Source organism: Ceratotherium simum, chromosome 36 (genome assembly GCF_057802395.1).
Source record: "Ceratotherium simum simum isolate JZ-2026a chromosome 36, ASM5780239v1, whole genome shotgun sequence".
Lineage (NCBI taxonomy): Eukaryota > Metazoa > Chordata > Mammalia > Perissodactyla > Rhinocerotidae > Ceratotherium > Ceratotherium simum.
The window spans coordinates 15,149,679-15,163,347 of record NC_141935.1 but is presented as its reverse complement, the minus strand read 5'-3'; the positions used below and the strand labels follow the sequence as shown (position 1 = coordinate 15,163,347).

The 13,669-nt window shown below is 33.1% G+C and overlaps 1 protein-coding gene across 1 annotated transcript in view; it reads left to right on the top strand.

Annotated features, from left to right (window-relative positions):
* Positions 1–13,669, top strand: part of USH2A (usherin) — a 761,558-nt gene that overhangs the window by 114,490 nt on the left and 633,399 nt on the right. The window contains exons 10-11 of the mRNA XM_087424358.1: positions 10,371–10,566; positions 13,353–13,483. Coding sequence (XP_087280484.1) covers positions 10,371–10,566; positions 13,353–13,483 — 327 coding nt within the window. The remainder of the gene's footprint in view (positions 1–10,370; positions 10,567–13,352; positions 13,484–13,669) is intronic.

The following is a 13,669-nucleotide window of genomic DNA, read 5'->3' as shown; positions in this document are numbered from 1 at the left end:
AGGAAGTGACAAATGATCAATTGGAGATTGGGAAAACATTGTAGAAAGCCATTTGGTTCAGAAACTGCATAAAATATAACATAATCGAATATTTCTAGATTTTAAATGAAACTGTAAAAGTCATTGATGGAAAAAAATTGTGAGAATTAAAAAATTTACTCATAATGCTCATAATTTGCTCAAAATTTAGTCATATTTCTTCCATTTTGTCATGGTTCTCCTTGTAGTCTCTAAAAGGAGTTGTAAAGAAACACAATTATGAGACCAAAAATTAACAGTTTCATGAAATTTTATCATCAAAAGATAGACTACAAAGTATTCCTTGTCTTACATCTTTCTTAGTAATCCACAAAAATGATAACACAGTATCATCCTTAAGATCAAAGGCCAAAATGTGTGTCAGTGTGTCTTTTAGTTCTGTATGATTTTTTTTTTTTTAAAGTTTAGTGTTGAAATTTATTTTTTACTCCTCAAATTCCTTCTCCTTTTATTTTTCTTTTATTTTTTTTATTTACATAAGTTTAATTTGAATTTTTTTTTTTTTTTGCAGTAACATTTGGTTTATTGCAGTAACATTGGTTTACAACATTGTAAAAATTTCAGGTGTACATCACTGTACTTTTATTTCTGCATAGATTACATCATGTTCACCACCAAAATACTAATTACAACCCATCACCACACACATGTACCAAATTATCCCTTTCACCCTCCTCCCTCCCCCCTTCCCCTCTGGTAACCACCAATCCAATCTCTGTCCCTATGTGTTTGTTTATTGTTGTTATTATCTACTACTTAATGAAGGAAATCATGCGGTATTTGACCTTCTCCCTCTGACTTATTTCACTTTGCATTATACCCTCAATGTCCATCCATGTTGTCACAAATGGCTGGATTTCATCGTTTCTTATGGCTGAGTAGTATTCCATTGTGTATATATACCACAGCTTCTTTATCCATTCGTCCCTTGATGGGCACTTAGGTTGCTTCCAAGTCTTGGCTATTGTGAATAACGCTGCAATGAACACATGGGTGCATGTACCTGTACAAATTGGTGTTTTCAAGTTCTTTGGATAAATACCCAGCAGTGGGATGGCTGGATCATATGGTAGTTCTATCCTTGATTTTTTGAGGAATCTCCTTACTGTTTTCCATAGAGGCTGCACCAGTTTGCACTCCCACCAGCAGTGTATGAGAGTTCCCTTCTCTCCACATCCTCTCCAACAACACATGTTGTTTCCTGTCTTGTTAATTATAGCCATTCTGATGTGCGTCAGGTGATATCTCATTGTAGTTTTGATTTGCATTTCCCTGATAGTTAATGATTTTGAACATCTTTTCATGTGTCTGTTAGCCATCTGTATATCTTCTTTGGAGAAATGTCTGTTCAGGTCCTTTGCCCATTTTTTAATTGGGTTGGTAGTTTTTTTGTTGGTAAGATGCATGAGTTCTTTATATATTTTGGAGATTAAGCCCTTATCAGAAGTATGGTTTGCAAATATCTTCTCCCAATTGTTAGGTTGCCTTTTCGTTTTGTTGATGGTTTCCTTTGCTGTGCAGAAGCTTTTTAGTTTGATGTAGTCCCAGTTCTGTATGTTTTAAAGCAAATTTTCCAACAAAAATTTAGACTATCTCTCAAAATCCCTGCTTCTATATATTAATCTCATTGTTTTGAAAAATTTCTATTTTTTAAAAATCATACTCTGTTTACTGATAATTCATAAACTCTTTCAGCCTACGTTGTACTTGAAAAAAGAATCATTTTCTTTGTAGTATCTTACTGATCTATGTATAATTTAAAACAGGAACATTTTAATGTTCTTAGCTTTACTTAGTGAAATGTTACATGCAAATGATGTATAATTCTCTTGTAACTATCCATGTGGTTGCATTTTATTTGCCCTCAGGTTTTTAATACATTAGTAATAAATGCATACTGTGGAAAAAAAGTTATAAAAAGTAAAAGTCATCTGTAACACTACCACCCATAGATAACCTTGGCATATGCTCTTCGTTTATATCCTTTCAGATTTTTCATTATTGTTATTCTAAATAAATCTATATTTAGATTATAAAATCTAAATCTGTCTCCATTTTCTTAAAGTTGTAGCTCTATATTTATATCCACAGATGAATCTACCTTTATATAGAAAATAGGATTATACTCTACATATTATTTTTAACTTGGTTTTTAAATTCAAACTATATTACAAATACTTTTCTACATTTATATTTATATATGTTTACATTATATTTCTTTGAAGATATATGACATTTTCAAACCATTCCGCTACTTTTTGGCATTCAACTTTTATCCTTTTCTTCACTATTATAAAAAAATTATTTCTCAAATAGTTTTAAAAATGTAGTTTTCTGAATTCCTAGTGGAATTGTTGGGTCCAAGGGAATGTACACGTCTTGCCTGGTGGGTGTGGAAATACTGCCCTCCCAGGATTAGTGTCTGCAGTGCCCTTTCTATAAACTGTTGCATCCCAGTGTTATAATATTTTTTTTTCAATTTCCCCATGAGAATTGAAAATGATGGCTATGCTTCTTTTCTTTAACAAGAGATAAAATGCTCCCAATGTTGCTGTAAGTTTTTTATTCTCCACAAAAGGAAGTCCACCCATTCTCAATAACAACTACTTGTTAGGATACAAACCACTCCATTAGATCAGTGGCAAATTCCTCTTTGATTTTTAAACATTAGAGAAATCAGGATTGTGTCTTTGGAGCATTGATATAGTATTTAGTCCAGTCTTATTTACAAGAAGTCCTTTTGACAATGACTTTTGTTGACAATAAGGATAAAACTTTAGACTTTTTTTAGATTGTAATCAAAAAGCAAAAAAGTTGTCTTCATAGAAATATCAAAGTGATGCTTTTGCTGGATTTGCTCCACTAGCTCGTGTAGGCAACATCCCAAACTCAGACAGCCAGCAGTTGCTTTGTAGAAGACAAACTGCATCTGTAATCAGTGTGACAGGACCACAGGTTCCAGATCACCACTTCCACCAACTTTTATTCAAGAAAGCATAACTTGAATAATAATAACACCATCATCGGGTGAGCGAAGTCATCAATAAGAATACTTTGAAATAAAGTAAAAAATAGGCTTCAGGAATTGTCTTGTGGCAAAATTTTGCATTTGGTCCAAGTCTGCAGTAGGATAGAGTTTGTTTAAAAATTGGGAATGTGGTTAATTGCATGGTTAATTGACCTGGAGAAGAGAACTTAATGAGCTCATCTCTCTTCTCCAAAGCCAGGAAGTCAGAAAGTGAGTTTTCATCCATTCTTCCATTTATCCAGTTAAAACCTATCTCCTCCACACTTAAGGCTACTAGAAGAAGTAATAGTTATTTCCTAATTATATCTGATGGCTCCTAGGAAGTAAGTGTAGATGAGGCCTCTTCTGTAGCTATACCTGGGGATGATAAAATTAGCCAGAAGTGAATTTTGGTCATAAATTGCTCCTTGCTCTATTCTATAAGCTACATCCTCTAAATCAGACCATGGACCAGTACATTGATGATCACAGAATCCCCTGTTAATGATTATAGACAATATAGTGCATAGGGACAGTCTTATATACTGCTGGTGTCACTTAAACTTGAGATCAACACCTCAGTTGGATTTTTACGCCTCTCTGCAGCCTTCTTTCTCCTCTTCTATCTTGTAACTTCCCAATTCTGAAAGTATAATATGTGCCAGACCTTGAGTTGGGCATGATTTAAATATTACCACTTATCTTAGGTTATTTTGAGACAATACTAATTAAGATATTAAAATGTCTTTCTTTAGAGATAAAGAAGCTGAGATTCACAGAGGTAAAGTGGACTCAAGGACTTACCGTCCAATCATATTGTTCATATTACTTCACCTCTTCAATCCTCGGTTGCTAATCTAATAATATAAGTAGTGGACCATGTTTAATGAGGGCTTACTACGTGACACTCTGCTAAATACTTGGTCTTTACTACAACTCTACGAGGCAGACATTATTACCCCTATGCTAGATATGAGAAAATTAAAGCTTAAAAAAGTAGAATTAATTATACAAGAACACAAGGCTAGCAAATCAAGGAACAGAAATCAGATGTCGGTACTTTATGACCCAAAGCCTTGAGGATTCAATGAAATAATCTGTTTTAAATACTCAATATAGTGCCCCACACATAGAAAGTAAGCATTTTATGTTAGTTTTCACAGTTGCCTTTTCTTAGTGGCAGCACCAATAATTGACTAAGGTGTCTTACTTTAAGCCTATGCCTAATCTCTAACTTTTAATTCTATGCAATAAATTTGATTTACAAATGGTTATTTCTGGTGAGAGAAAACTTAAAGAGGTCAGTTCCCCCAGTTTAAATTTTTTTTGGCCAAAGACCCATAGTTGAGAATATTCTAATGATTGCCATGTATCTTTCTTTTACAAAATGAGTTTCATTTTATATTATAAGTGGGTTATTGCAAATCATCTAATGATAGCCGATTCTGAAGACTTGATATACGCATTGATCTGTTTATTGATTGTTCCCATTGTGTTCCGTCTCTAAATTTCCTCAAGAATGACATTCTTTGGACATGAATATCATCATTAGATGAATTTTCAGTTAGTTTAGCAATTGTTTACTAAGTTCCTACTGTGTGTATGATGCAGGGAGTATAAAAGTCAATAACTTGCATTTCCTGGAAGATAAGTGTAAGTAAACCAATCAGTTCAGTTCAAAGAGACAGGAGCAGGGTCAAGGTATTAATAGAGTGCTGTGGGAGAACAGAAGAGGAGCAACTATCACAGCCCAAAGGGTTAGAATTGGTTTGGGGGAGAGAAAATCTTCATCATTCCAAAAAGAATATGATATTGACTTTTTATATTGACCAAAATGTAAGGGTGCATTCTTTACCAATTATTAGAATACAGCATTACCTGGTGTGAACATTGTGACTTCATGTTTACATTGTCATTCTCTTCGTCTTTTGTTTTCTTTTTTCTTCTCAGCTAGGTAGAAAAATGCAATGTTTTCATGCTAAAATTTTCGGAATACTGTAAAACAGAAACACACTGGGCAATTAAATTCTTATTTTTTTCCTTTCTGCTTTTAAAAATATTAAGGGAAAAATTGTTCAACTATGATCGAGGATGGGAAAATAAATACTGGATAAAACGCTTTTGACTATAGTGCCAACAATGCTTATGAAATATGTCAAATAAACTGTTCTAAAATATTAAATATTTATTACAGAAAATTTAAAAAAGGAATGATCTATGTTGCCCAAAATGTCAAAATAGTTTCTAACAATGTTAATTAAAAAAAATAGCAGAGGACCGTCACTATGAATAGACACGGAGATTTTTTGAGACCCTGTTTTACATGGTTTGACTCTCCTGATTCATAATTTCAATATGTAATTCTGGAATAAGTTGGGCACTTTTGGAAGTCACATTAAGAATTTCACAGCACAAAAAAGAGTAAGAAAAATAATTCAGGAATTCTGGTATATATGTATGTTTGTATTTATTTTAAATCTTGGATGAATCATACTTTATACACAATATAACTTGACAAACTATAATGGGTTTTAGTGTGTATACAAAATGAGAATTTTCTGATTATTCAGATATTAAAATTAACTTAATAAATTCAAATACATATTGATTACCCATTAAAATTTTGAAGTTTTATTTGTTTCAATGTCTTTATAAAAACATAGAGCAATCTAATTTATGAATATAAATGCAGAAATCCTACATACTTTTTACCAATTCTTTACCATTAATGATGTTGTTTATTCTAAGAATGCAAACATAGATTCTAATTACCCTATTAACCTATAACATAATTTATCAACTCAATAGGTCAAACAATTAAATCAGGACATTTAATAAAATTGATGTTTCTTATTTTTTATATAAAAGCATCTTATTTGTTTTGAAATAGAGATTTCTTCTTTTAAATGATAAAGATTATCTACCTGAAATCAATAGTCGACATCATTATAAAGGTTGTAACATTAAAGACATTTTCATTAAATTCAGAAATAAAGCGAATATTCCTACCATCACCACCGTGCCATGTCTCTTAACTATTGTGCTGAAAATTTTGGCCAATGAAGTAGAAAAAATAAAATACAAGTATATATTAAAATTATTAACTAAATCCTTACTATTTTGCAGGCAAAAGAAGAATGTACCTAATATAGAAGAGATTTAAAATCAATAAGAAAAAATGAATATGCAAAATAAAAATGAACAATTTCCTTGAAAAAGACTATATTTGACCAAGAACCAGATGAAAAATATTTAGCTTTACTGGTAACCAAAGACATACATACTAAAACACTGATAAATATTCTTCTAAAATCAAAATAGTGAAGAGATAATCATAGGTTTAAGTTCAGCAGAACATAAAAAAATGGACGTTCTCAGATATTGCTGATGGGTCTATAAATGAGTTTAATTTCTTTAGAAGGAATTTGACCATATTTTAAAAAATCTTTAAAAAATATTTATACTCTTTTATGATGTAATTTCATTACATAATTTTCTTAAGGAAATACTCAAATACATTCACAACAAAAACAAAAAATTAGAAAAAGCAAAATGTTTCTGCAGTAGTTGCAGAATGGTTAAATAAGTTATTTTATGAATAATATGAGAAATAATGCAGTAAAATTCATGAATTTAATGATATGGGACTATGTAATATTATAGGCTATATGTGTGTGTGTGTGCGTGTGCGTGCGCACGTGTGTGTGTGTTTCTGTGTATTCCTAATTTTGAAAAAAAGGGAAAAACATACACATGTACCAGGTTTGGAAGAAATTGTTTCATTTAAATATTTTGGCTTAGCATTTGGCAGTTAAATTATCAGTAATTTTTATTTTCTGCTTCATTTATTTTATAAAAAGTATAATATTACTTTTATTAGGTATACAACTATGCTAAAATTTTAACTCGGTTCAAATCAATAGTTGCTTAATCTATGGAATAAATTTTGCTTTGTCTATAAATTGTATTTATATTAGAAAAGTTAAAATCATTAATGTTTAAAAATATTTGCAGCTTTAATTGATTTGTCCCAGTACATAACAGATCTCTTATGTGACTTAGTAAATTTTTCTTTAGTTATACAGGCAGTCCACTCTTTGTACAGTTCCAACATGCATGAATTTCAGTTACTATAGTTTAGTTAAATAACACCAATCCTCTAACAATATTGTTCAAATATTGGTTATCCTGGCATATTAACTGTCAGTAATTGCACAAAATACAAATTTTGCTGCTAGCTCTTCAGTCCACAAATTACTACATCAATAACAGATGCACATCTTGATCAGTGACCAATCACATCTCTTCTCTCAAAATTTTTTGGTGACTGGTCAGTGCACATCTGTTATTCAGTTCATTCACAAAGAAGCTTGTAGTTGTGTTGCCTCCTTGTCTGTCAGTGGTAAACTCATGTGACATTTTACAAACATGGATGTTCAAAAAAGGAGAATTGGGGAGGGAGGAGGGTGAAAGGGATAATTCGGTACATGTGTGTGGTGATGGGTTGTAATTAGTATTTTGGTGGTGAACATGATGTAATCTATGCAGAAATAGAAGTACAATGATGTACACCTGAAATTTTTACAATGTCATAAACCAATGTTACTGCAATAAACAAAAAATTAAAAACAAAAAAAAACAAAAAAAACTCAGTTAATAAATTTAAAAGGCAAAAAAAAAAAGGAGAATTGGCCAACAAAGATGAAAGTGCTGCAGAGAAAGAAAGTGCTGGAAGTGAAATTCCAATTGAACATTTCTACTTGCAGAAGAAATATCTGATAACTGCTGCTATTTGAGAGACTTTATATATGCAGCCAGAGCAACTCAATGAAGGCGAAGTTATCATAAATGAGGACAGTGGTTGTGACCAATAGGGTGAAGATATTCTAGAGGAAGTGATGCCAACAAGAACTTTACATTAAAGGGATTTTCAGAGATATTTCACAGCACTGAAAGCACGAAGGTTAAAATGATGGAAGTTGATCCATGCTAGAAAGGAGTATGAGTATTCACCAAGGCATAGAAAAGATGCTCGCTCAGTATGGAAAGTTCTGGGATAAGAAAGCTAGCACTGTTCTAGCTGCTCAATGAGTTTTTTACAAAGAAACAAAACAATTTAATTCTCAAAGTTTCTAATCCTAAATTACAGTCTGCTAAATATTAGTTGTATTATTTTTAAATTTCCCTTTACATTTATAATGGATAATAAGGAAGGTTTTAAAGTTTTACCTTCACTTATTCCTTCTTTGATGTTCTTTCTTTATGTAGATCTGAGTTTCTGACCTTTATTATTTTCCTTCTCTCTTAAAGAACTTATTTTAACATTTCTTACAAGGCAGGTCTACTGACAACAAATTTCCTCAACTTTTGTTCATCTGACAAAGTCTTTATATCTCCTTAACTTTTGAGGATGATTTTGCAGGGAACAGAATTCCAGGTTGGTGTTTTTTCTGTCTCAACACTTTTAAGTATTTCACTCCACTCTCTTCTTCCTTGCATGGCTTCTGAGGAGAAGCTGGATGTAATTCTTATCTTTGTTTCTCTATAGGTAAGGTGTTTTTGAACTCTGGCTTCTTTTGGGATTTTTTTAACTTTGATTTTCTGTAGTTTGAAAATGGTTTGTCCAGGTGTAGTCTTTTTGGTATTTATCCCGCTTGGTGTTCTCTGAGCTTCCTGGATCTGTGGTTTGGTATCTGACATTAAATTGCGGAAATTCTCAGTCATTATTATTTCAAATATTTCTTTTATTCCTTTCTCTTTTTCTTCCTCTTCTGGTATTCCCATTATGTGTATGTTATACATTTTGTAGTTGTCCCACAGTTCTTGGATTTTCTGTTTTGTTTTTTTAGTCTTTGTTCTCTTTGCTTTTCAGTTTTTGAGGATTCTATTGATAAATCATCTAGCTCAGGGATTCTTTCCTCAGCCATGCCTAGTCTACTAATAAGCTCATCAATGTCATTCTTCATTTCTGATACAGAGTTTTTGATCTCTAGCATTTCTTTTTCACTCTTTCTTAGGATTTCCATCTCTCTGCTTACATTGCTTATCTGTTCCTGCATGCTCTCTACTTTATCCATTTGAGCCTTTAGCATAGTAATCATAGTTGTTATAAATTTAATTCCAACATCCTTGGTTCTGATTCTAACTCTGTCTCTTCTCATTGTGTTCTTTGCCTTTTAGTATGCCTTGTAATTTTTTCTTAATACCTGGATATGATGTGCTGGGTAAAAGGAACTGCTATAAATAGGCCTTTAGTCATGTGGTGGTGAGGTGTTGGGGGAAGGGAAGTGTTCTACAGTCCTAGGATTAGGTCTCAGTCTTTTAGGGAGCCTATGCCCCCTTGACTGTGAATTGCATAATTGTTTCTCAGTCTTTTCTCCTCCCTTAGGTGGGGCAGGATGGCTAGAGTGGGCTGGAGTTGGGTGTTTCCCTTCTGCAGGTCAGTTAGGCTCTGATAGTACCCCAGCAGGTTAGGATCTGGTTAACTATTTTCACCTGAGAACAGGTATTGTTAGGTAGAACAGAGTGTTCTTATGTATTTCAAAATGGTTCCTTTTCCCTCCCTCTAACAGAAGCACAATAAGATTTTTCTCTGATATTTACTCTGAGAAGTTGGTCAAGCTCCTGCAAGTAAATCTCACAAAATTGTGGGAACCTCCTTATAACTAGGTCCCGCTGGAGTTTTCAACTCTCAGGTTTGTCCATACTGAACTTCCAGCAATTCATCAATTAGAGTTCAGGTTTGTCTATCCCAGCACTGGTTCTTATGGAGGCTTTTGCTCGTGAGTCTCTCCTCCTATAGCTGAGACTTCCTGTATTTGCGTGTCTGTCTTTCCAATCTTAAGGGTAGCAGTTTGCCCTGTGTCCTCTCCTCTCTTATGGATGCAGGAAGAGTTGTTGATTTTTCAGTCTGTTCAGCTTTTTATCTGTTGTCAGGATGGAGAGGTGACTTCCAAGCTCTTCACCTGTGGAACAAGAAACCAGAAGTCAAGTTTTTAATGTTTTGGACAAAAAAAAAAATTAAAAATCGTAGAACAATCATAACTTTTACCATTGGTTATTAAGAATGCAACTTTTACCATTGGTTATTAAGAATGCTTTGCATGGTTTCAGCTCACGTTGTTACTTTTACAATTCTGCTCTACCATGCCTATAATATGCTAATTTCTGATTTATACAGCATTTTTCCAAATACAGTAGTTGCTGACTTTTAACTCTTTGATATTAGCTTTACATCTAGTGAAAGGGCCAGATAGGTAAATAAAAAGAGAAAAATCACAGCTTTATATCTCTTTATTGTTCTGATATTACTTTATTGTTCTAGTGTGATCGCTGCTTGCCCCTTTATAATGACAAGCCTTTCCGCCAAGGTGATCAAGTTCACGCTTTCAATTGTAAACCTTGTCAATGCAACGGCCATTCTGGAAGCTGCCACTACGACATCTCAGTGGACCCATTTCCACTTGAGCACTACAGAGGGGGTGGAGGAGTTTGTGATGATTGTGAGCATAACACTACAGGTAACTAACAAATAACACAAATAACATAAATAACAAAGTCTGACTTGGTCTTTGAAACCCATGTGTTTCTATATGCAATGCATATTATTTTCAAGTATGTTATTGCTATCTTATTTAAGAAAGTGCTTTTGTACTGTTAAGTTTGAAAACAAAAGCTGGTTCATCAAATCTTCATAACTCCAAATAATTAGGTAGTTTTCAGAAATAGCACTCTAGTCTTAGAGAATATCTTTTAAGGAGTATTTTTTTTTTAAAGTTCACACCATTTGATTAACTATGAATATATTTTAGAAAACTCAAGAATTACTGATTTGAGGATATATATATCCTTAAAATAAGTTTCCTTGTGTGACCCTGATCTTCCATTATGTCTGGATTCTCCTGTGGAGATGTTGACATTCATTCAGATTTGGTATGGACCCTGGTAATCCGGGAATACTCTTTAAAAAATGCTAATTAAAGGCAGAAGATGATTATCAGTCTTGTTCTAAAACTTACAGCATTTTGACTATTTTTTGAAAATTAATATTTTCTGAAGAGCTAGTATGTTAAAAGCAGAAATAGGTATCACCTGAATTTGTGAAATATAATGGCCCAAGTCTGATGGGTTTGAAAGTGTGCCACTCTTAAGCATGAATGGATTTATTAGATAACTATTGATGACCCAAAAAGTCACAAGAACTTGGCTAGGTGCTGAAAATATAAAGATGAACAAGATAATGAATTTTCTGGTCTTTCTATGGATTTTTGCATAGTGGGAAAGGTGTACTAGTAAAGGAACAATTACAAAGTTATCTGATCAGTGCTAAGATAGGACAAGTATAGTAGGAGTTAATCAGGTGAAGGAGTGAGAAGAAGAGGGATTAGGGGAACAAACAAAGGATTCCAGTAAGAAAAACAGTTGTGCAATGGCCTAGAGGAGAGAGAAACATGGCACCTTTGAAGAACTGATGGAAAGGCAAATGGCTGATTGTAAGAAAAGGTGCTAGGAAGGAAAGACGGGTCAGATCCTAGAAGGCTCTATAAACCATGATAAAGAGTTTGACTTCTAAGATTAATGAGATGCCACTTAAGGGTTTTATACAGGACAGGGACATAATAAGTTTTATGTTTTTAAAGGATTCATCTGGTTATAAAGTGGAGAATGGATTGGAGAAGGTCAAAAGTGATTTGGAAAAATCAGTTAGAAGGATACTACAATAGTCCAGTTAAGAAATAAAGCTGGAGTACATTTAAGATGGTGTAGATAGAGAGCAGTGGATCCAAGAGATATTTAGGTTGGAAAGTGACAGCATTTCCTGAGGACGGTATAGGGTGTAGGTAAGGGAAGGAAGAAGAGTCAAGACTCACGCTTAACATTCCAGTTTGAGTAACAGGGACAACTTTGGTGCCAGCTATTGAGACAGGAAACACAGGAGGATCAAGCTGACGGAGAAGATGGCAAGTTCTGACTTGGACATGTTCACTGTGTGTTTCAAAGAGACAGGAGAAAGTCTCTTGTGGGCGATTGGACACAGTTCTGAAGCTTGTTTCTTAAGGAAAGCCTTTCGTGATGCCTCAGAAAAGATCAGTATCATCTATACAGTTTAGTGGCACCTTATGTTTATCACAGTTTGTAAATGTATATTTATTCCTATAATTATTTAATTAAGATTCATTTTACCCACTAGACCAAGAAAGCTCTGAAAGGGGTACAATGTGTATTTTGATCACTACTGTATTCCTCAGCACTTAGCACAGTGTTTGGAACATGGTAATGACTCAATAAATGTTCATTGAATGATAAATAAAGGAGAGATTTCTACATTGGAGATATAGATTTGAGAGTCATCAACATATATAAATGGAATATTCTAGAATTATTATAAAGCCATTTAATTTTTAATTATTCCATAGCTCAAATATCCACCAGAATGTGGGTTTTCACTTAAGTTATTTCTAATCTTCTAAAATGGGCCAATTTCAGCAATATTTGAGTAGTTGCATAATGTTTAAAGGGGGAATTGACAGCCTTGAGTTGCATTTCAGCTTCTTTTGGTGGTCTTAAATGCTACTCATATTCACTTTAGAAACACTCTGTAATTTAGATTGTTTCTTATATAAAATGGCAAGGGGAAATTTCTGATTAATAAATTGTAACAAATTAATCATTAATTTATAAGCTATAGGAATTACCTGATACTTCCAGTATGTCAGGATATTCTAATATTTAAACTTTGATATATCTAGATATAGTAAATTTCTACTATGATATTTGAAATGAAAAATAATGGCCATAGCACTAACAGAAGCATTTGCTTTTAATCATGTTAACTATAGAATCATAAATCATATTAAGAGCAGTCTTCTGTTTTACCTTAGTTCTGAAAAAATATTTCTGATACTACATATCTACTTGCTCCTAAGTGTATAACTATCATCTGCCACACATATAGAAATTTCTCATATTTGATTTAGATTAAGTGCCTAGCCCCAGGAATAAAGAAAAGTTTTAAGTTGAGAAACAAACTCTTTCAAAATGGATGGGCTTCTACAAAACACAGCTTTTTAGAAGTGTGGTGTTATATAACAGATGGGAGTTTAATGAAGTAAAGCACAGTTTGTAACAGGTTCATTGTTTCATATGCTCTGGATCACTAAATTGGCAGGTAGAGATGAAAGGTGCATTAAAATGGACGGCCTAAAAATTATAGAATTCCCTCAAAGGAATACAGTCTTTAATTTTGAATTATGCAGCTGATTTTAATGAATTGGAAGTCATAATGCATAACCTTTCCCTGATGCAGGAAAGAACTGTGAGCTGTGTAAGGATTACTTTTTCCGACAAGTTGGTGCAGATCCTTCAGCCATAGATGTTTGCAAACCCTGTGATTGTGATAAAGTTGGCACTAGAAATGGTAGCCTCCTTTGTGATCAGGTGAGTTTTCAGTACTGAAGGTAAAGAATTGCTTTCTTTCAGAAACTAATTTGGGAAATGTTCTGCTATCGAGGACTATGTTTATTAGGAAGTCCTATATAATATAAACAAATTAATATATTTTTATACTATAACACATAAATATAAGAGGACTATATTTGGAATTGAGGACTATATTTATTAGGA